Raw genomic sequence first — 23,051 nt, 5'->3', positions numbered from 1 at the left:
GCAGGCCTGTGCTTGCTCTGCTGGTCATAAAATCCTGAGCTGCATCTGTTCAGGCCACAGGCTGAATATCAGTGTCCCCCAGAACAATAAGCTTGGGTGCTCAGCAGGCTTGTATCTGAGACAAGTTCTGCGGGATAGTTAATACACTAATTTAATTCCTGTTCTGTCTGGGTGCCAAAATCAGTGTACACACATGTACACACAAACAGATTGTATCATGGACTAGTAAGAAAGTAGGAAGTCTTACGTCCCAGAGAAAACCCAACTCCCTTACTTACTTATCCTGTGCTGGAAAGCCCAGCTGGCAGTAGGTAAGCCCAAACGAAATAACATCCCCCCTCTCCTCATGTCATCCAGGCAGATTTCTGTGATACATGCCAGGTCAGATCCCTGATGATACCATGAATGATAGATGTACTATTATGAATTAACTTGGCATGAAAAAGGAACCTATGAAGTATGTATGGGAGGCCACGTTTCCTGGGCGGAAAAAAAGCCTGAACAGAGAGTCATAAAAGGGTAATGTTTAAGAATATATAATCCTTCTCTGCCTAATATATCTTGCTTTTCCCTTCCCCAGGTACAGTGGCAACCCTCTGTCCCAAACAACCTCCACAACAAAAAACGCCCTTTAAAACGAAACTTGATGGAGGGTAATGCAGTTCTAAGACTTCTGTTAGCTAATTAACACACCATTAGAGGGTAGTGCAGGGCTAACACCTTAGTAAATTAAAGTAACACAGTAACTAGCTAGTTGACTAATCTGTTTTCACTGGATTACCAACAACAGAAACAGTAGACCATTCTGGCTGGAATAAATAATTCTTTTGTTAAAAATACGCTTTCACTTGATGTGCCTTCATCCAACACCATGACAGAATAAGATTTAACCCTGAATGAAACCTACATAGCAGTATTCTTAATACATCCAGGGGTTCCTACCCACACCACAGTCTGTCTCTAAAAGATGATCCTAAGGGATTAATCCCTTTTCTGTTAACCTTTGGACACAACCCATGGAGTTTGTCTAGTGATAGGCCAGGTAAAGAAAACAGTCCTGTCACAAGGGTAGATGTACATTGGAGCTGCTGGCTACTCTTACTGGTTTGTAGTGAGCAGATACTCACAAAAGGTAGGGGGGGCAAAATCAAAAGGACAGCAGTCTTCTTTTTTTTTTGTATTTTTTGTAAAAAAATTTGTATGTGTGCACCTGGAAGTCATGGTGACGTCTGGTGACTGACCTATACTGGGGCATGGAAGATATGCCCCTACCTCCTGGCTCTGGTATTCCAAGGAGGTCTCCCTTCCAAGTACTTGCCAGAGTCAACCCTGTTTAGCTTCTGAGATCTGACAAGATCAGGCCTGCCTGGTCTATCAAGGTCAGGACCAGTCTTTCTTCTTCTGATGTGTAGAAGAAGATCTGGGAGACTGTAAAGTCAAATTCCCACTTGTCTCTGAAAGCTTGCTGGGTGATCTTGGGCCAGTCACACTGTCACACTAAATTGCCTCACAGGGTTGTTATGAGGATAAAATGGAGGAGAGCAGATCAAGGCAGGCGCCTTTGGATCCCCATTGGGGAGAAAGGCAGGGTATAAATGGAAATAAGGAGGCCCCATGGAGGATTAAGCAGTTGACACCACTTCTAGGTAAGGAAAACAGTTCAGTCCCAAACAGTGTTCCCTCTAAGCTGAGTTAATGTGAGCTAGCTCACAGTTTTTTAGCCTCCATCCCACACATTTTTGCCATAGCTCAGGAAGGATGGCTCCAGAGCAGACTAATTTATGCAGTAGCCAAATCACTCGCTCACAACTTTAATGCCAGAAGCTCACAAAGTAGGATTTTTGCTCACAGGACTCCACAGCTTAGAGGTAACATTAGGCACTCGCTGACTCTATGAATGGGCAGGTGACAGCAAAATAAAGGGGGTGGGACTCAAGTTGGCAACAGTCTCATCTCCTCAACAGTGTATGCAATAGATGTGATTCTGAATATTGCATCTAAAATATAGTGTACAAATCGAATTTCATAGTTATAATTTTAATTAAGGCAAGCCATAGAAATTTTCTGTTACAGTTTTGCTTTGCAATTCTGTGTGGGCATGTGTAGGAAGTGGATAGGGCATTTAGGGAAACATTTTCGGTGATTAAAGTACCACTTACCTTGGTTGTGTTTCTAATTGCCTTTTTTCCACCGAAGCACTGAATCTTTGACTAGGATAAAATATCCTGCCAGTTTATAAAGTAAAAAAAGCTGGCATTTTAGAGTTCAGCACACCTTCAATTTCCTTTCCAAAATCTTTGTACGCCAGTGGGTATGCTTGTGCTATGAAATATCAGTGAACTGACCACATGCTAAAAAACTACAGTCTTTATAAACAGTGTAAATTAAATGAAAATGTCCTTGATACCTGAGGATTAATTCTTTCCATGTAGAAGTAATCAAAAAGCTATCTGATTTTAAATTAAATGATATGCTGCGGAAGTTACTCCAAGAGGGATGATCACACAGAGACTAATGTTGTAGGTGGTATTTAAAAGGAGTGCTTACAATTTGTGAAGGGATGCTGTGTCATATTATATACTGAGAATCACCCTGGAGTCCTTATTATATTATGTATGTAGACCATGGAGAGTCCCTTCTGCACTGATTGTAATAATAGATTAATCACAGTACCACATGGCTTTTAAATGCAACCTCTCATTCAAGAAGATGGCAAATAATAACTCCATAATCTATCTGGCTTATGTTTTTGAAAAGCAAGGTTCATGAGGTTTTTCTAAGGAAAACTAAGGGTGAGCCAAATGCAATGTTAGTGTTGAGTGCTCAAGAATGGTAAAAGTATACCTAACAGAAGTTTGTAATTTTTTTTTTTTTGCAGGTAATAGCTCTAGCAGATGCAGCTGAAGAAAACCAAGCCAATATGTTCCAGGCATTCACAAAGCTGAAAAGTGCCACCCAGCTGGTAATTTTGCTTATTAGCCTGTGGCAGAAATTGAGTGCTGACCAAGTTGCTATTCTGGAAGCTACATTTTTGCCATTAACACAGGATACTCAAGAACTGGTAAGAATCTCCTAGGTTTACTGAAAATCTGGAAAAGCACTAAAACTATAATTATCATGGCCTTCCCAGCATGTTCTAATAAAGGGGAAGGGCTGGGTTTTAAATGAAAGTTCATGTACAGCTAATTTTTTTTAACATGAGTAAAGGGGTATAGGCCTGTTTTTAGTGTGTCTTGCTGATCTGTACTGAATGTATTTTACGGCATGCATTTGTTTATTCAAACTGGAATTTCTCGTCTGTTTTCTCCAAGACCAGATCTACCATTAGGACAGGGATGTGGGCTGTTTCAGGCAGCAGATTTGGGACTTTGTTAGTAAAAGGGGCACCAAATTGGCAATCATGTTTACTGTCGTGGAAAGGGCATTGTGTAGAACTTCTGCATCAAAATGTCTTGGGCCAGCCCTGTAGCCAGAAATTTTCGGTTGTCGGGGCATGGGAAAATTTTGTGGGGCAGCAGGGGAGGGAAGGAGGTAGGGGGCAGCCACACACCTTCCCTGAACTCCAAGCAGCGATTTTGCTGCTTGGAGGTCGGGCGTGGGCAGCCCCCACTAGAAAAGCAGCATTTAAAGGGAACCCATACCTGATCTCGAAGCGGTGAAACCAGGGAAGACATGTGGCAGCAGCCGTCCCTCTCCCTCACCCCCTGCAAGATTTAAAGGGCTCTTTTAGTGTCACAAGAGAGGAGGGGTTCAAAAGAGTGGAAGCATAGTGAGTTGGATTTAAAAAGTCATATGTGGAAGGAAAAGAACCACTAGCACAACTGAAGATATTGCACAAGAATTCACAGAGCAATATAATGGGATGTTTCTTAGCAGTTATGGTTGTGCAGGAAGTTTATGCAAGCTCTTGCTCAAGTGGAAGAATGTATTTGGATTTAGTGCTGCATAAAACTTCGATGATTAGGAGACTATTTCTGCATGCATAAGAGAACATTTGGCTCCAGCTTGCCATGGATTCATAAAGTATCGTATGTGCTACAACAAATATGTGATGTCCATGGAATGTTTTGATGTGTGTGCCAGAGAACCAGCACTAGCTGCTAAATCCTGCCTCATGCATGCACACTACTTGTGAGCCCCAAGTTGTTTGAATTCTCTTGTTCACCAAATCTGAAAGAGACTGAGATCTTGGGTGTCAAATATCTCTAATGGAATGGTTAAAAAAAACCCTGACATTGTAATTTTTTAATCTTAAAATGTTTTGTTTGGGTTTTCACAGTAATGTACAACATGGGGGGAAATCAGTTTGATGCCTTATGACAAAAAGTGTCCTTATGCCCTTTGCATATATATCCTACAATACACCATGTCAGATTCCAAGACGACAGATATAAGTGGTGGTGTGATGTGCTAAATTGAAAATCTAAAATTGATGGTGGATTTTGGAGCAAAAAGCATTTTCCCAGGATGCTGCAATAATTCCATACTGAAGTTATTACAGTACCACAGAAATCTGAATGTAATTTAAAGAGCAGGGCGTGGGGGGCACTTTTGACATTCCATTTATGCCTTCAGACAGAAGCTTCCAGTTGTGTTCAGGTTTCCCCACAAGCAGTTGAGTGAAACTTTGGTGGGAGGGCACATTCTGATGATTTTTATTTTACTCTTTAATCAGTTCTACATCTTGATTGGCTATGTGTTTTGCAGTACAGTTTTACTTGGCATAGTGCGTGTCCTGTAATAGTATTTTCTGTGTATGGAATAGCAGGCTTTTTAACAGCATCCTCACCACCAATGCATATCTGTTCAAAACAGAACATACAGCCTCTTGTATTCTGGACATTTATTTAACATAAGAGTGTTCAGAGTTTTGTCCTTATCACTAAGCAATATTTAACTGGTGTCACTGTTAAATGCTTTAAGTAGTTTTGGTTGGCATAGATATGTAAAGTCAAAAGAGTGGCAATTATTTTTAAATGTTTTTGAAAAGTACAGTGTTGGCTATTACGTTATATATTACTATATTAAGTTACCTAGTTTATGTATAATTTTGGATGTATTTGTTTTATACTATTTAGACATATATCAGTCACATTAGTTATACAATGTAAAGGACGATTGTTGGGGGAAAACTTCTGTATTATTTTGGAGGTTAATACTTTGGGAGGAGCATTTTTATATAATTTCTATTTTATAAATATTTTGTATTGTTTGATATAATTTCATATCTAGGACATAGGTTTCATATACTGAATGATTTATAGAAGAATAATCCTATTCACATTTTCTGCATACTTACCAAAAAGGTTTCGTGGCATGTACAAAAGGAAGACAGGAGCATTTTAAGGAGGTGCATTAATGTTTGTGTGTGTGTTTATTTTCTGATCTGCCTATTAATGGATCAAAGTAAGAACATAATTCTGAATTATGGCAATGTAATATTTGATAGAAAAATTTGCAGTTTCCTTTTGTTAGGAAAGGGCATTAAGCCCAGCTAATTTAAAGGGTTCAAAAGGTTCCATGCATTACAATAGAGTTTTGATACAGTGAATGTTTGACATTTCAGTGTGAGTTATGACTCAGCCTCTGATCAGTGTACTCATTAATACTCTCTTTGTTTAAAAGATTAGGAAGAAAAATATCTGTCAGTGTTGATAGATAATTTTTTATCACTGGTAGAGAACCCTCATATAAATAATGTGTACATGCATTTTTTAAAAAGAGTCAATATTTTTTGTGGCTTGCATTATGTAAATGATGGGTCCTCTCGTTGCTTTATTCTGCTAGTCAGACTTGCAATGTTTTATTTATTTTTGTTAAAGATCAAACAGTATATTTTTAATAAGTATTATTTTGCTAGCTCTGTATTTAACTTGAAAGTCATACTCTTGTAAATGTATTTTTGCTGTTAATGGCTAACATATGTTTTTGCTTCTTTTTTCCTTTGAGGGGATGTTTCGGGACATAGGTAAGGTTAGCAGGGAAAAGTCATTGACTTCCAAAATAACTAAGATTTTAACTATAGTCCATTTGGGGGCCACATTCCAAAGGGCTTGCAGTGTTAGTCTGTTGTAGGCAAAGCAGCAAGTCTTGTGGCACATTAAAGACTAGCATATCCACTCATTTATTTATTTATTTGATACAATCACAACACCCAATATAATCAAGGAAGAGTTCAATCACATATATATCCTCTAGTTTGATATATACCATGGTGTGGCAGTAATACTTTCTGTCAGGGGTCATTTGGGGGGGGGGACGCGGGGGGATGCCATCCCCCCGGGTGAGGTGCGGGAGGGCGGGGCCTGGAGCTCCCTGCTGGTGCCCGCTGGAGGTCGCCGCCGGCTGTGGGGAGGACACACTTCCGGTGATGTCAGGGGGTGTGGCATATGCTAATGAGTTATGCTAATGAGTCCCCCTAGCTCTTTTTCTACGAAATGACCCCTGCTTTCTGTCATTCACATCAGCCAAAGGAAATCTCTGTGTAATAGAATAAATGGACACAAGTCAGACATTAAAAATGGAAACCAGCGAGCAGCATTTCATCCTCCCTGGATTTTCATTAATAATAAAATTCATCAGCAGTTGAGGGTGAGCCATTGACTCTTCTTTTTAGATCTCTTTTTGGTCTGTGCCCTGCCATATTACATAACTGTGACACTGGCCTCTCTGGCCTCTCTTCATAACTTCTCCCTAATAACCTGTCCTTCTGCTATTTGTATCTGTATGTATACATCTGTCTGGCAACTGTACTCAAAGTAAAGGTTTTAAAATTTGAGGGAGGATCTACTCTACGTGGACTTATCCAGGCAGATAAACATTATAGCCAGTGGTTTCAACTATTAGAAAAGAAAATGAAATGCCTAGGAATAACAAATGATATGATTAAGAATACAGAAACTAAAGACATTGTAAGACAAATTTTAAAAATATATAAGGAAGTTTTATGCTACAAGTACATCTATTAGGGTGCACAGGTTATGTTAGACACTCCCCACGCAACTGCTGAAATATGTTTTATCAGTTGACAGTCCCAAGACTAAGAAGGGCTTTTACTTTGGCAAGAATGAATGTTCTTCCCTCAGCAGTTTTGGAGGGCAGACATAATAGCGTATCAGATTCTAATAGAACATGCAGATGCTCATATAATAAAAATGAAACCATTGGACATATGATTATGGAATGTCCTGTATTCAATAGTTTGAGGGCTAATTTAGTTACCCCTTTACTTAAAGATACAAAATTGCTAAATATGCAAGCCCAGGTGTCATGGCTACTATCGGATACAAATGATCGTGTGACCTTCTCAGTGGCAAAATTCATAGGCGCAATAATCCAATATAAGAGAAATAATACTGAGTAAGGTATTCTAAAATATTTTCTTGGTTCTAATTTCTACTTAGGGTGATAACCGTATGAGCAGTACTAGATAGATAAATAGAGACAGATAGATAAGATAACACTGCATGCATCTGATGAAGTGAGCTATGACTCTTGAAAGTTTATGCCATAATAAATTCATTAATTGCACAAACCTGTCTGCTATTTAGATCAGATGCATGATTAGAAACTTACTCCCCCTTGTGTTCTCTAGCTGTAATGGGAATACTATTTGTACTTAGCCTAATTTAAACATTTTTTAAACTTGCTTAGCCTTTGTGCAGAAGTCATTTCATCTCCCTTCTCCCCACCCCTTTCCATTTCCCCATCACAGCCAAACAGTTTATTGGCACGACTCAGTTTCCTTTAATCAGCTATGCAAGCACAGACCCAGTTGCTTGATGAGCATTTTGTTGAGGTGGGGTATCTAAGTTATCTCCTGAAATAGTTTTTAGTTCATGGCAGCCAAAAGAGTATGGGAGAAGATGAGGTTTTCCATGTGGAGCTGAAGAATTACAGTCCTGCAAGGAAGAACATTTGACCTTCCGCTGTAAACCAGCAGTGTCTTCTGAACAATATGAGACTGAAGATCTCACCTTTTTCTTATAACCAAACCAAAATGTGTGCCCATGTGGCTCGGCCATTTGCAGAAATGTGGGTTCATAACATTGGCATTGTTTTTTCTTTGCAGAGGGTGAGGTTACCTCTGTACTTTAAGCATCATGTTTTCTTCTGCTTTGCATGTTTGAAGACTGTTCTTTATTTGCATTCCTAGGGCAAGGGAAGAGGTGGATGGGGAAAACAGATAAGCAGTAGGATGTTTGTCATTTATAAAGGCCAGTTTTATCAAAACAGATTAATGAGCTAGCTCTTAAGTGATAGAGAAGTCTCTTTCTGGTATTGAATGGTTAGTTTGTATTTACAGTTAAATAGGCTATTTAGCCTTTAATGTTGTTAATCTACTGGGAAAACTTAGCTTAAAAGCTTAAAAGTGACACAAACACTGTGAAGGATCTCTAGTCCTATCTTGCCCAGTCAGCCACAGCAGACATTGAAGAGACAGTAGTCGCCCCAACTATAGGCAAAGCAAGCTTCTCTTTAGAATTGTAGCCAACATTTATCCCATCACAGATCCAGAGACATCTGCACAACTGAGATTTCTCTAATACAGAAATATTTATCTTCATTTTTGATCTCTGTTTTTTGAAAAATCCAATTTCGTTGGTCTGTACAGTGGTGGTATTATTTTTGTGACATCTCTCATACTGTGCAAAAAAAAAAGAGATTGTAAATGTTGGTTTTTGGGTTACTGATTTTTAGGCTTTCTACAAATCCTTTGCATTTATTGGCAATATGAGCAGATTTGAAAGGCAAAACTTTTTTCTCCTGCAGTCATTCCACAGTCTGCAGGCTTCATAAAGGTTTCTCATGAAGATGATGACTACTACCATTTTTTAGAGTTTTCTTAGGCCTAATATAGATCTATAAATCGAATCTATAAATATATGTACTTTTCCCAGATTTCTCAGCTGTATTTGAGTTAATGGGAGTATCCTACAAATTTGTGCCCTCCCGCCCTCTTCACACATGGAACCCTTACCCCTCCTTTTAAAAAAAGCTATGATTAGCTTTAGCCAGGTTTTAAAATCAGAGTTTGAAGGTGAATTTGCTGACCCTGGTTAATCATAGCTAGTGTTAATTGTATGTTGATTAAATTAGATACCATTGGTTACTCCTGAAAAGAGGGGTCTGGGAGGAAGCCTCCAGGTCTCTTAACTCTGGTAAAGAGATCAGGAAGTATTATGTCTGCACTGAGCTTGATGTCATTTCGGTACACAAAGTAATTATCTGGCACTTGGCTGCATAGTATCTTAATGCTCAGAGTATATATTTGTGATCTTGTTAACTTCCTTTTAAAATATTTATTTAAACCGGGTTTATCTTCCAGTGTAGCTCATTCAATCTGTATATAAACCATCACCTTCTCAGTCATCTTCATACATCTAATTAAGTAGGCTGCTGCTTACAAAAACTCATGCCAAAATAAGCGAGTAAGTTCATGCCAAAACAAACTAGTCAGTCTCCATCTGGGAGATCCCCCTGCTTGGGCTGATGCTTTAACACAAATGAGGGGGAGAAATGGGACCTTCAAACTGGAACTGTATCATATCAGACAGTTTTTGTGTATTACATCTTGTTTTAAGAACTCCCCCCCCCCAATAGCCTTGTTGTTAAAGCAGTTAAGCTTGTACTTTGTCATAGAAGAACTCAAGCTGTCGGAAGTGTTTATGTTGTCGGAAGTGCTGAAATGACATGGAGCAACACCTGAAATAGTAATGGTTCTCCCACCCTTTTGGTTTTTAATCTGTTTGTTTTGTAATGGGGCAAAGCTAATGCAAAAATACTTTATCAAAACTATAAATCTTGTACATAAGTGTTTGATACATGTGGATAATTAGTTTCCTTTGAAAGTGGCATTGTGTGTGTACATTTTTAAAGAATCCTTTATATGCTTTGTTTATAGAAACTAGGCCACTGTGGATTTGTAATCCATGTTACACATCTTAATGAAGTAAAGTTAGCACAGTTCATTTAGGGTTTTTAAGAAGCAAGGAGATTTATATCCCTTTCTGATCTTCCTTATCAATGTCTTTAAGTACCTTTTAACCTTTATCTTTAAAGCTGTCATTGCAGTAATCCCTCTGACTGAAACACCTGTTATCTATGCATGATCAGTCTTCTATATAGCCACCTGATATATAGCTCTGATCAGAGTTTGGCTGTCTAAATACTGCTTTTAGTACTGGCCACAATGTTATAGCCTGAGTTTCTGTATAAGACCAGTGAACAGTTCGTCAAGAAAGTAGCAGACAGCCTAAGACTTTTAATCGCTGAGTATATGGATAGTATGGAACAGTAGGGAAAAGATTATTATATTTTTTTTCTGTGAAGAGTCTGGAAGGTGATTACACATCTTAAATAATGTCAAATTCTAACTGGTCAATCTATGAATTAAAAGTTACTGCTGCAACACAAAGCTCTAAATGAGATCTGGCCAAAGGAGCTATTACATACCATGTCTTCTACAAACGTGTCATGGAGTGGTGTCTCCATTCTATGTCATTATGTTGTTGACTATGATATGAGCAGTGCATCATATTCCGCTCCTTCTCTCCAGTGCCAGTTGCTACATTGATACAGTGTTTGAAAGAAGGCACGGATTATTGAATGAAATTTCTTTCATATGATGAAATAAGCAGCGCTGTTGATCTTTGTTTGCAGTGATAAGAAAGATAGCCTTAACATTGTTTTTGGTTATGGTTCTGTATTTTGCAAATCAGCTCATGCTAACAGCATGTGCCATGTCAAATCCCTTCAGTGTCAGCTTTTCAAGGCTGTAGTAAGAGGGAGTGTTCTTTAAAAAATAACAACCTTGAAATATTCATGATTCTTTAGATCTCAGGTTAAGTTCACAAGGAAGCACTCCTATTTAGGCGTCTTATGTATAGAGTGGGAGAGAGGGGGACATGGATGTGGGAGAGGGAGGGGACCGGGGAATGATATTTTACCATGGATTTTTTTGGGGGGGATCCTAAAGCATGATGCCAATGTGATGTCACTTCCAGCTCTGCATGGGAAGTGACGTTGTGTCATTGGCATAGCAATTCCCCACCTTTTTGCGCTGCCAAGCGGCAGCAAGAATATGAGGCAGAGGGCAGGCGGTGGAGGGCCACAGCTGGAGACCTGGAAAATCGACTTTAAAATAGTATTTCTAATTCACATTGTACAACATGGCAGCTAGTGCCCTTCAGAAATTGTAGTATTACAATTCCAGCCAAGCCCCATTCACTTATCAGGCCCCAACCACTTGAGCCCATTCCAGTTGCTTCTTTTCCCAAGGAGAATATTACTGTTGCCTGCTGTGGGAGTTTGCCTTCACAGAAGTCAAAGAACCTCTCCCACAATTATCCATCTGACATTAGGTGAACGGATTAGTTACAGTGATGTAATGCAGACCTAGCTCTAAATAGCTTCATGGTGAAGTTGTTATGGAAACAGTTTCATATGTTGTAGCACTGGTTTAATATATTGTGAGCTATGTGACTTGGATGCCTCATTAGGTAATTTTCTACAGTAGTGAAACTTCTTCCTGTAGAAGGAATCAGGCCATCTTTAGAAATCACCATGCAATGTATCTGAATAATGGTGGCTGCAGTATAGTCTTGATGTAGTGCCATGGTCAGATCGTTTTGCCCTGAAGATCTGGCTGGGTACCCCAGCTCTCTCCTGTCTAGGTGGCAAGCAGATTTATGCTTGCCCACAGAGACTAATGGACCCAGTTGGGTTCCAGAATGCTCTGAGGTATCCAGTGTCCTCCGTCTATTCATTAGATGAGCTGATAGAGGACGGGAACACCTGTCTCTTTGAAGCCATCAATGAAATTGCTCCCCGTTGTTCTCTTCACTCCCATCCCAAACTAACCCCATGGTATACCATGATGGAGCTTGGGGGGAAGAAATGGGAGCTTTGACAACCAGAGCGAGTTTGACAACTTTCTCATGACAAAGCTACAAGAGCATCTTATAGGATGTTTATAAAGTCCTATGAGATGGTAGTGAAGTCAGCTAAAACAGAATTTTATGCTGCCTCCATCACATCCACTAGCTCTTGCCCAGCTCAGTTTTTTAGGATAATTAGGTCTCTTGAGAGAACACAAACAAGAAGAAGAAGAAGAAGAAGAAGAGGAGGAGGAGGAGGAGGAGGAGGAGTAGGAGATTGGATTTATACCCCGCCCTTCACTACCCAAAGGTGTCTCAGAGCGGCTTACAAACTCCTTTCTCCTCCCCTCCCCACAACAGATACCCTGTGAGTTAGGTGGGGCTGAGAGAACTCTGACAGAAACTGCTCTTTTTTTCAAGAACGGCTGTGCCAGAATTATGGCTTGCCCAAGGTCATCCAGCCAGGTGCAAGTGGTCCAGAGAGTTCCAGAGAGTTCACAGCAGGGTAGGAGGGAGGGAGGGATGTGTGCCTGCACAGAAGACCACTCGATGAACAATGGTTACAGGTAAGTGCAACCTTGTTTTCATCGTTGTGGCTTCTGTGCAGTCTCGCATGGGAAGATTAGCAAGGTCACTGAGTGAAGGAGGTGGGTGTGAATCTCTCAGAAGGAGACCACAGAGGACCCCTTTATCAACAGTTGTTTAGCGGCACAAATTGACCTTCACCCAGAACTCTCTTATACCAGAGCAGTAAGCTCTGTGCAAGTGTCACCACCAAAATACATGTGGGAATGTAGCAAAGAAAAAACAGCACTCTTTTGAAAAGAGCCATCATACATAGAGTGGTAATGAAGGACTGTGAGCTCAAAACAGTGTGACAGCATCAACCGACCCACAAGGATGGGTTGTGTGAGGACGCTGACCATGCATTACATGAGGAGTGAGAGACAACCCTTGGTAGGGCGTTCCAGCAGGACATCACCTTTTGAAACTTCATGCATGGAGAAGGTATAAATTAGGACCTTATCATAAATGAAGCACCATGTAAGTGCCAAAAATAAAATGAGGGGTTATACCCCTCTTTTGTAGCATGCTTAGTAACCCAACAAGGAAAAGATTGTGAGTTTTTTTCGGGGGTTTTAAAATTATTGTCCAAATCAGTTGGCAAAAACATTCAACAGCACAATAAGCAGGGTCCAAACCTTGCTGCAGTTTCTGTAGAGACTCTCCTCCCCACCTAGAGTTGCAAGGTCTGGTACGACAAGAGTGGTGTTTGCCACTCAGAAAAGTGGGAGGCTACTGGTACAGTGCAGGAAAGGAGCTGATCAAAGTATTAATTTATCAGCAGGAGTGAGAATAAGTGGATCTGCACTATGATAATGAAAGGTTGTGAAAAGAGGTGTGATGTGGCTAAAGAAAGGATGGACATAATGCACCACAAGGGAAAAAAACTTGTGTAGTCTGCAGAGTAATCTGTGCAGCAATATAGGCAGAGATAAAGGCATAAAAACAGGTTGTCTTTGTGAGGGATTAGAAGTGCATTCCTCAATGATGGGTTATTGTCAGGAAAAAAGCATAAAGGCCATGGCCTGGAATGTCATATTGTGCCAAGTAACCCAGACCCCCAATCAGAATACCAGGGAACTGATGTCTGCTAATCAGTTAAAACATGATTACAGTGCCTCCTTCGACTCTGTGGAGAGTTTGCACTAAAACCAGAGACAAAGTAAATATGCCCATCATGTCAAGGTAAAGTGATGTCAAGACAATTAATATTGCAGAACACCATGAGTTACTGGGAAAGGTTCCCACACATAGCGAAGAAGCTATCGGAGACTGCACTACTTCTAGAAGATCATAGACAAAAGAAATGCAGTGAGAGAAAGGACTGTGCTGAGACCACATGCATGATGCATATTAGGTCTGTCTCAGAAAGAAAGAAAACTAAGTCTGGGCATCCCATAAAGGGTAAAAGACACAGCAAAACCACAGTTTTGTTTTACGGTGTCACATATAGATATGTAAAAATGCCAGGAAACACAGCAGTGGAAGCTGAACAGAGCTGACAATCTTAGTAAAACAAGGCGGGAAAATTCAGGCAGGTTGCTTTGAAAAAGATCAATAAAGACCTGTCAAAGTAGCAGGGAAAAATTAATATAGAGGCTTCACATAGGCCACACTAATCCCTATGCACACTGAGAGGTAGCTAAGTATAAACCCGGTAAAGGGGAACATTGGAATTCTACCATTGGAAACGTCCCTCTTCAACAAGAGGGATACTGTCTGCAGGAACAGTAGAGCGGTCAAGACCCAGAACTGCCCAGGAAAAGACATGTATTATGAGTCACCGTATCTGGACCTAACATAGGCTTCTCTTCAGATGCTGCACTGAAGACATAAGAATAATCTGAAATCACATCATTTTTCCTGCCCGGGGGGGGGGGGAATGCAACAGAACACCTCAAATCTGCCTTATAGTGGATCAGACCATTGGTCCATCAAGGTCAGTACTGTCCACTCAGACTGGCAGCAGCTCTCTAAGGTGTCAGGCAGAGAAAGGTCCTTCCCATAACTCACCGCTAGACCGTTAACCGAAGGGCCAGAAATTAAACCTAGGACCATCAGCATGCTAAGCAGATGCTCTCCCACTGAGCTATAGATCCTCCCCATTTATCACTAAATTGAATTATATAATCAATTGGAGACCGGTAGCCCTCATATAGAGGAGAGGAGGGCAAATTGTTGGATCTAAGCCCACCAAGTGACACAGGTGCACATAGAATTGCAGGAAGCCTGGTGGATAAAACAGAGGTGAAAGGATCTTGATCACCAGAGACTTTGTCAGTGGGAGATGCCAAGGATGGAACTTGGCCTCTTGTACATGGACAAAAGGTATGCAGAACCCTGAAACAGCACATTAAGCGAAGGCAGGAAAGAAACGTGACTCAAGGATCCGACAGCAAGCTTGTTATTGCCCCCAAAATGTTGTCCGATTGGACAGCAGAATTCACAGCGTCTGTGAGGTCATTTACTTTAATGTTTTGTTTTGTTCTGTTTTTCGCTTATTTATCATACATATCAATTTGGGCAGAGGAGTGGGTCCGTATTATTTTCATATTGGGAACTATTTGCATGAAATTAGCCCCCTATGAAGAACTGAAAAGTTGCCTTACCAATAATAAACAGTTGAAAGCTAGCTCATAAATTGAAAAATAGACCACATTAAATCTGTTAATGTTAGTTAACTATTTCAAATTGGTCTTCTGTAGTCATTAGACTTATGGGGCTGAAAAAAACCCTTAGGTTTTCTCTTACTTATTTTTGTTTCACACACATGTTTAGACTTGCTAATTCTCTAAGTGTGTTTCTGTATCATTTACTAAAATTTCTTCCTCAAAGCAGAGCAACGCAAAACAGCAAGTTGCTTTTTCATTTCAATTTTAACACAGAAATATTTTTTTCTCCTTTTGTGTAGGGTTGGGAAGAATGTGTGGATGCTTCAGTCTCTCACTTGCTGAAAACATGTTTGTCCAAGAGTTCTAAAGAGCATGCCCTGAATCTTGCCAATCAGTTGAGTATCCCTAGGGATACTAATAGGCTGAAGAAACACATAACCTTGCTGTATGATAGATTGGCTAAAGGTGGTCATATGTCTCTAGATACGGACTCTCAACAGCTTACGATGTTGCCAGGTAAGATATTTGATATACACCTTGTTCAGAAATAAAGGAATGCAACTTTGGTTGAGGTTTGCAGTTTAAGTTTCCTGCTAAAATAGTGACAGTCAGGAGAAATGACTTTTCTCTCCCCCTCAGAAATTCCAGTGTAACCACTGAATAAATATGCTAGCAGAATTTAGATGCCAAATATTTTTAGAATGGTATGTATTTCTTTGCTGTAGCATTAAATATGATCCATTATGGGTTTTTTTCTAACCAATAAAAAGTGGATTAAAGAATAAAACCATTTTGAGCTAACGTTTGTCTAAACTTGATCACTGGTTGCCATATTTCAGGAACATAAATAGACTAATACAGAAGTTAACGTACCCCAGATGATAGTTTTCTGCTACCTTAAAATTAACCATTAAGTTCAGTTGAAAGGCACACAGAGATATGCATTTCTTCTTTGAGGATGTTTATGTATGTACACAACTGAGGTTATAGTGTCTTTTATAGTGAGCTCCTAGAAATGCCTTAAAACAGTAGCTTCCTAACAAGGGGGCAGCCATAAGAAATTGATTCACATGACTCTTCTTTTCCATGGTCTCAAACCTTTATTTTTTTCTTATTGAATAGGTAGTTAGGTAGGAATTTATTGTATATGGCCAAAGGCCATCATTACAAGATAAAAGGAAATACCCACCCAGAATTATCAAACACAACATTGGAAAACATTTAGTAGGGACTGGGAGGAGAGGACTCATTCCTTCCTATGCTAATTTCATGAAAATGCATTAAGGTAAAGAGTCTATACTTCCCTCCTCTTTCCCACTACATACCCATGTATGAAATCACTCTAGTGGCCCTGGGAATGATTTGCATCTAAAAATTTTGTGATTTAGTGACACACACTTTCTGCTTATTTGGCAGCTTTTAATACTCTGGTCTATAACAAGTTATTGCACTACTTCGAACAAGTTTGGCATCAGAAGGCTAGCCTGCAATTGGCTTTAATCTCTTAGAGCAGATTTGGAGAATAGCTGTGGAAGGTATCTGTACAGCACTGTGGTGGTTAATGTGATCCACAGAATAAATGAGCACAGACACACACACATTATACATACATACACTCTAACTCTTTATCTGTCAAGCTGTGGGAGAGGTGGTCCAGATTTGCAGTGTAGTATTGTCATTCTGCTGAGACCCCTGCTTCTTTCTAATTGAGTAACCAAGACTCGTCTGTATGTTAAACTGGTTTTAAGGAGCTGCAGTAAAATGGGTGTACACCAACTTGGCTCAAATTATTTGAAATAGGATGGTACTAATCTTCTTGGAGAATCCTACCTCTTTTGGAGTTGTGAGTTTGCTATTCATAGGTGGAGCAACAGCTATATAACTGGATTTGGTACAGAGCCTAGGGAATGCTCCTAAACCTGGTGCTACTCTACACCAGTGGAATTGCATTAATTTTTATCACTTAGATTTGATACATCAACTGAATCCCCTTCTACAAAGTAAGGATCTTTCTATTGTCTTTTAATACCGTTGTAATTTTGAGAAAAACTGCTACTCTAGTGCAGGCCCCATTACAGCACATTACAGTAATGTTTCATATATGCAGGGCTCAATGGTTCAGTTTCTAGTGAGTATGTGGAGGAGACAGTATATACAACTGGTTGGTTCTATGGCTGTTGCATGCTACATTTCAGGGTCCAGTAAAAGCGTCTGATTAATTTTAAAGCACTTAATGAATTGGCATCTTCACAGCTTCGCATTTCTCCCAATGTTTTCCCTTGTCACTTAAGGTTAGGTGGGAAAACCCTGTTTTCACTTCTGTTCTCTGGGGAAGCTGTACTTGCGATCAGAGATTTTTATAATCCTTGCCCCAGACACTCTGGACCTGAATTCCTAATGGAAGTTCATCACATTTTTTTTTTGGAAAAAAGATGTAAAATCCATCTTTTTAGGGTTGCTGTGTCTTCATTTTCTGTTTAAATATTGCTGATTGTTCTTTTAATAGATTTTATGTCCTCTTGTATATAAGCTGCGGTGGCTCAAGTGGTTAAGACGCTGAACTGCAGGCTGTGGAAGGTCAGTAGTTCAGCGGTTCAAGACCCGGGTGCCGCAAGACAGGGTGAGCTCCCGTCTCTAGTTCCAGCTCCTGCCAACCTAGCAGTTCGAAAGCAAGAAATTGCAAGTAGATAAATAGGGACCACTTCGGTGGGAAGGTAACAGCGTTCCATGCGCCTTGGTGTTTAGTCATGCCGGCCACATGACCACGGAAACGTCTTCGGACAGCACTGGCTCTTCGGCTTTGTAACGGAGATGAGCACCGCAACCCTAGAGTCGGATTCGACTGGCTTTCGAGCAAGGGAACCTTTACCTTTACCTATATAAGATAAGGCAGAAGATAATTATCAGAATAAATAAATACAGAAATAACACGGTACAATTAAAGTTATGGGTGCGGGGTTCATTTCCATTCAAATACTAAAGCATTAGACATGCACATGCACACAAATTTAATAGGTATTTAATTGTGTTTTTTTGCAAAGGTAAACCAACTCTGACATTGACTAAGTTGCTATATAGTTACTTATTTTCTAACATAATGAGTCAGTCATTACAGCAGTAGAATCTGATTAATGCTTTATATATTTTATCATATATGTGTACTTTATTTTTCTAAAGTACAGCTACCATGGCCAGTAAAGGGGCAACTAAATATTCAGCTTTTCTGACAACTGGAATACTCATGTAAGCCCTTAAAAAAAGGCAACTGACCAGCCCCAGTATAGGCATGATCGATTTAATTGTACAGAAAAGCAGGGCCAAGATCCAAAAATCTATGAAACTAATTCCCTAAGCCCAAAAGAAACCAGACTTTTGATTTGTTAGTGGACAACCCACAAATTACAAAAGGGTAATTTGCTATTGAAAGTGAGGGGAGTCTCAAAAATTTTTGTGATAGTGTGTTTGTGAGAGAGAGAAGGGGGAGGTAGCTTTTCAAGAAAAAAGTTAAGTATTGCTCTGGATTAATGCAAGTCAGTACCATGAAACAAAGAAGCTGTTTGACTCCTACCCTGTGTTGTTTAGAACTCAATAGGTGTGGCTAAAGTGGATTTTAATGGGTGTGGTTAAGTAGATTTTAATTTTAGTGGTTCTTTAGCTAAAGAGAAATATTAATAGTGGCCACATGCCTTCTTATTACATCTATGAATATGTTTTGGGGAAAAGTCTTAAATTGCAATGTTTGCTCCTTCCCAGTGTTTTCGTAAAGCAATGGTGAAGGTTGCCTTCAAATAGCACTTCCGAAATCACAATTCACAAAGCTACAAAAAGAAAGATGATTAGAAGCCATCCCACAAATAGGATTATCTACAAGGATGATCTACAGATCTACAAGTTAAATCAGAGTGTGTTTTATAGTATGTTGCCTTTGGCAGCTCGTTAAACAGCTGGCTTAAGGAGGAAGTAAAGGGGTTTGAGGAACTCCGCCAATCTTTAGTATGGGTCAAGGCTATAGAGGTTCCACCAAAACGTGGTTTTAGACCACCCTGGTGACTGTTAGTGGGTGGGCGTTTTTTAAAAAAGTCTAAATACAGTGAATGAATTCTGTAGGGTGTTTTAGTCGTATATTTTGGTTGGGTTTTTAAAAGTATGTATCATATACCACAGCCTCTAGATCTAACCTACTTCTCATAATGAAATTTTGCAAACATACACGTACCATTTTTTGTCCTTTGGCTTGGCTAGAGCATCATTTTACTGTTGTCCTGTGTTTTAGTGAGATATACTCCCCTTCAGAGACCGTTCCTTTCTCTTTTAATCTCTTTTCTTCTCTTGATGCTGAAAGTTGACTTCCTTTCTTGAAATCTGTGACCTTTTACTTTCAAGATGAAATCATTTATTTATTTAAATATAATCAATGATATGATAAGCTTCTGGCCTCCAAATGAGCCTGAATCCTAAGCAACATGAGTGGAGTAGTGCTAGAGGAAGCAATTTCCCTGCCTCTCACTGCAGTCTTCTGTGTCTCCTAAAACTACACTCATATAGGGCCGAAGGCAGCTAAACGTGGGGAGTAAATTAGGATTCTATAGCAGAAGGAGAATCAGCAAAAAACCCCAACCATGCCCCTTCTCTGTGGACAAAAGAGCTATTCTGTCAGAGGAACTCTAAGCCTTTTTGCAAAGTCAACAGAAGTATAGTGTCCAGATCATGCAAAGTGGTGGTATTGCTTTACTCTGCTCTGGTTAGACCTCACCTGGAGTATTGTGTTCAGTTTTGAGCACCAAAATTTAAGAAGGATATAGACAAGCTGGAACATGTCCAGAGGAAGGCAATGAAGATGGTGAGGGGTCTGGAGACCGAATACTGTGAGGAAAGGTTGAAGGAGCTGGGTATGTTTAACCTGGATAGGAGATGACGGAGAGGTGGTATGATAACCATCTTCAAGTACTCGAAGAACTGTCATATAAAGGATGGTACAGAGTTGTTTTCTGTTGCTCCAGGAGGTCAGACCACAACCAGTGGATTGAAATTAAATCAGAAGAGTTTTTGGCTAAACATTAGGAAGAACATAAGAACATACACAGTGGCCAAAAATACCAGGTGCCATCAGGAGGTCCACCAGTGGGGCTAGGACACTAGAAGCCCTCCCACTGTTCCCCCCCCCCAAGCACCAAGAATACGGAGTATCTCTTGCCCCAAACCGAGAGTTCCTATCTATACATTGTGGTTAATAGCCACTGATGGACCACTGCTCCATATGTTTATCCAATTCCCTCTTGAAGTCGTCCATGCTTGTAGCTGCCACCACCTCCTGTGGCAGTGAATTCCATGTGTTGTTCCACTCGTTGGGTGAAGAAGTACTTCCTTTTATCAGTTCTAACCCGACTGCTCAGCAATTTTATTGAGTGCCCACGAGTTCTTGTATTGTGAGAAAGGAAGAAAAGTACTTCTTTCTCTACCTGCTCTATTCCATGCATGATCTTATAAACCTCGATTATGTCACCCCTCAGTCGTTTCTCCAAGCTAAAGAGCCCCAAGCACTTTAACCTTTCTTCATAGGGACAGTGTTCCAACCCTTTTATCATTCTAGTTGCCCTTTTCTACATTTTTTCCAGTGGTATAATATCCTCTCTGAGGTGTGGTGACCAGAATTGCACACAGAAGAACTTCCTGACAGTTAGAGGAGTTCCTCAGTGGAACAGGCTTCCTTGGGAGGTGGTGGGCTCTCCTTCATTGGAGATTTTTAAACAGAGGCTAGATGGCCATCTGACATCAATCTGATTCTGTGAATTTAGGCAGATCATGAGAAGGAGGGCAGGAAGGGTTGCATCAGTGCTTAGTTCTCAGGTCCATTTCTTACACACTCAGGGAAATGCTGATCACCACTTTGGGGTCGGGAAGCAATTTTTCTCCAGTCCAGTTTTGGCCTGGGATCCTGGAGGTTTTTTTTTTTTTTTTGCCATTTTCCGGGCATGGAATAGGGGTCACTGGGGGTGTGGGGGGAAGTATTTGTGAATTTCTTGCATTGTGCAGGGGGTTGGACTAAATGACCCAGGAGGTGCCTTTCAGCTTTATGATTCTGAAAAAGTCAGTCTGTTTACTAAATGTTGATCCTTTTTTAAACAATTCCGCATATGTAACTATCATGGGTTGACTTATTTAGGTTCTCAAATAACTTAATTCTCCTGTGGACAACCCCAACTTTTTACTCTATGATTTTGGAGATTTCATGTAGTAGTCTTAGTCTGTTTCTGTTACTCATTTGTACATGGTTATATTTTTGACAATGATCACTGAATACAGAATAGAATAGAAGAATGGAAAAATAATCAAATATCAAGAAAAGTAAACCGAGGGCAAAAGAGGAATATCTGAAGCACTATAGAAAAATGGCCTATGCTTATAAAGATTATTATAAAAACAGTTGTAATCCCAATGAATGCTCAATTATTGCTGTGTCCATGGTATTTATTCTAAAAAAAACATAAATCACGGTTTCTTGATTAGTCCCCATGATGATTCTAGGGACTAGCTCAGCTTCAGCAGGGGATTTGTACCACATATTCCCAACAATTTCGAAACATTTGTAGGTATCCCCGTGAGTATGAGAACAACTGAAAACTTGCAGTATCTTCAGTCTTTCTTTTTTTGTAATACAATCCATTTGTTAAATATGTCATTGTTTTCATTTTACAGCATAGACATTAGCAGTAAACTATAGAGATGGAAGTGGTAGAATATGAACATTGGAATGCAATATTAATCAAGTATGTTGCAGTGATACCTACTGGATTTATATGTGGACAACCAGGTCAGATCCTTACACTTTCCAAAAGCATAGGGGGATTGCTTACCTGCCCTTTGTGTAGCAGTCTGAGTGTGGTTTCATATCTTTCCAGGCTGTGAAGTAACATTCATTATTGGTACAACTAAGGTTATTTAAGTTTAGCATTTGTGTATAAGACTGGAAACTTCATTTTTAAGAAATTAATTTGTTCCATTTCAGAGTTTTTAAAATTTTTATTTTATTAAAATATCTATATCCTGTCTTTCCTTGTGGAACAAGGCAGCTTTTATTCTTACAGTGTTCCTAAAGTGTATAGTTCAGTGTGCTAAGAACTTACATTTTCTGAGGGCACAAGTCACCAGAAATGTCTTTGATTCAAACCTTAATGAAGTAGATGCAAGAACATGGTGATTCAGCCATAAGTGTTTGCTTTGAGGGTTTATAAAATGTTTTTCTTTTAATGTGTAGGTATTAAAACTCAGACACAAAATGGTGATGCAATTCCTGTCCAAGCTGCACTCCTGCAGTACCTACTGCCAAAGATTTGAAATTTAATGTTCTGGTTCCTTGTATTGAACTTGGCATATATCTTTCAACACATGATGAAGTATTCTAGTTTCCCCAAATATAGCAAACTGGAAAATGTTGGGGCAGAAACATTAGAATAGAATATATTTCTCAAAACTCTTGGGGGGTGTCTTATTACTTGTTAAAGTAATTGCCAGCCTTATTCCACTTCTCATTCTGTAGGTACCAGTATAGCATGCTTAGAAGTCATGGTGGTTTTTAGTACCCTTAATATGCAGTAAGCACCCAGCACTTCATTATGTTACAAAATTTGGTTCTTACCTCCAAAGAACTTACTGGGTTATTTTACAGAAGACTAATGAGGGAGAGGGAAAGCGATGAAGAACTGTTTGGGGATGGAGGTAAGAGGCCCAGTGCAAAATCACCTTCAACTCAGCTAGAATTTATGTGGGTGCAAGGGAATGGCACCGGGAGTTTCTTTGACATATGAAAACCTGGGGGAAATTGTAATTGTTATTATGTCCCTACAGGCAAGTATATTGTGCAGCATAGGAAAGAACTAGCAAGAGTAGTACAATGATTTCCCAAGTGAAACATCACAGTGTGAGAGTTTGGGATTTGGGGTATTAATTTGATACAATGCCTCACTGGTAGAGATTCTTCTGGCTATTATAGTAATCT

The 23,051-nt window shown here is 39.8% G+C and overlaps 1 protein-coding gene across 1 annotated transcript in view; it reads left to right on the top strand.

Annotated features, from left to right (window-relative positions):
• The window catches only part of BBS9 (Bardet-Biedl syndrome 9), a 303,763-nt gene that overhangs the window by 129,421 nt on the left and 151,291 nt on the right, over nucleotides 1–23,051 (top strand). The window contains exons 20-21 of the mRNA XM_015405741.1: nucleotides 2,879–3,061; nucleotides 15,355–15,571. Of these exons, the coding sequence (XP_015261227.1) occupies nucleotides 2,879–3,061; nucleotides 15,355–15,571 (400 nt within the window). The remainder of the gene's footprint in view (nucleotides 1–2,878; nucleotides 3,062–15,354; nucleotides 15,572–23,051) is intronic.

This window comes from Gekko japonicus, unplaced genomic scaffold, assembly GCF_001447785.1.
Source record: "Gekko japonicus isolate JY-2015 unplaced genomic scaffold, Gekko_japonicus_V1.1 scaffold58, whole genome shotgun sequence".
Taxonomy (NCBI): Eukaryota; Metazoa; Chordata; class Lepidosauria; order Squamata; family Gekkonidae; genus Gekko; species Gekko japonicus.
Note: the sequence above shows the minus strand (reverse complement) of the source record. Positions and strands in the feature narration are given on the sequence as shown.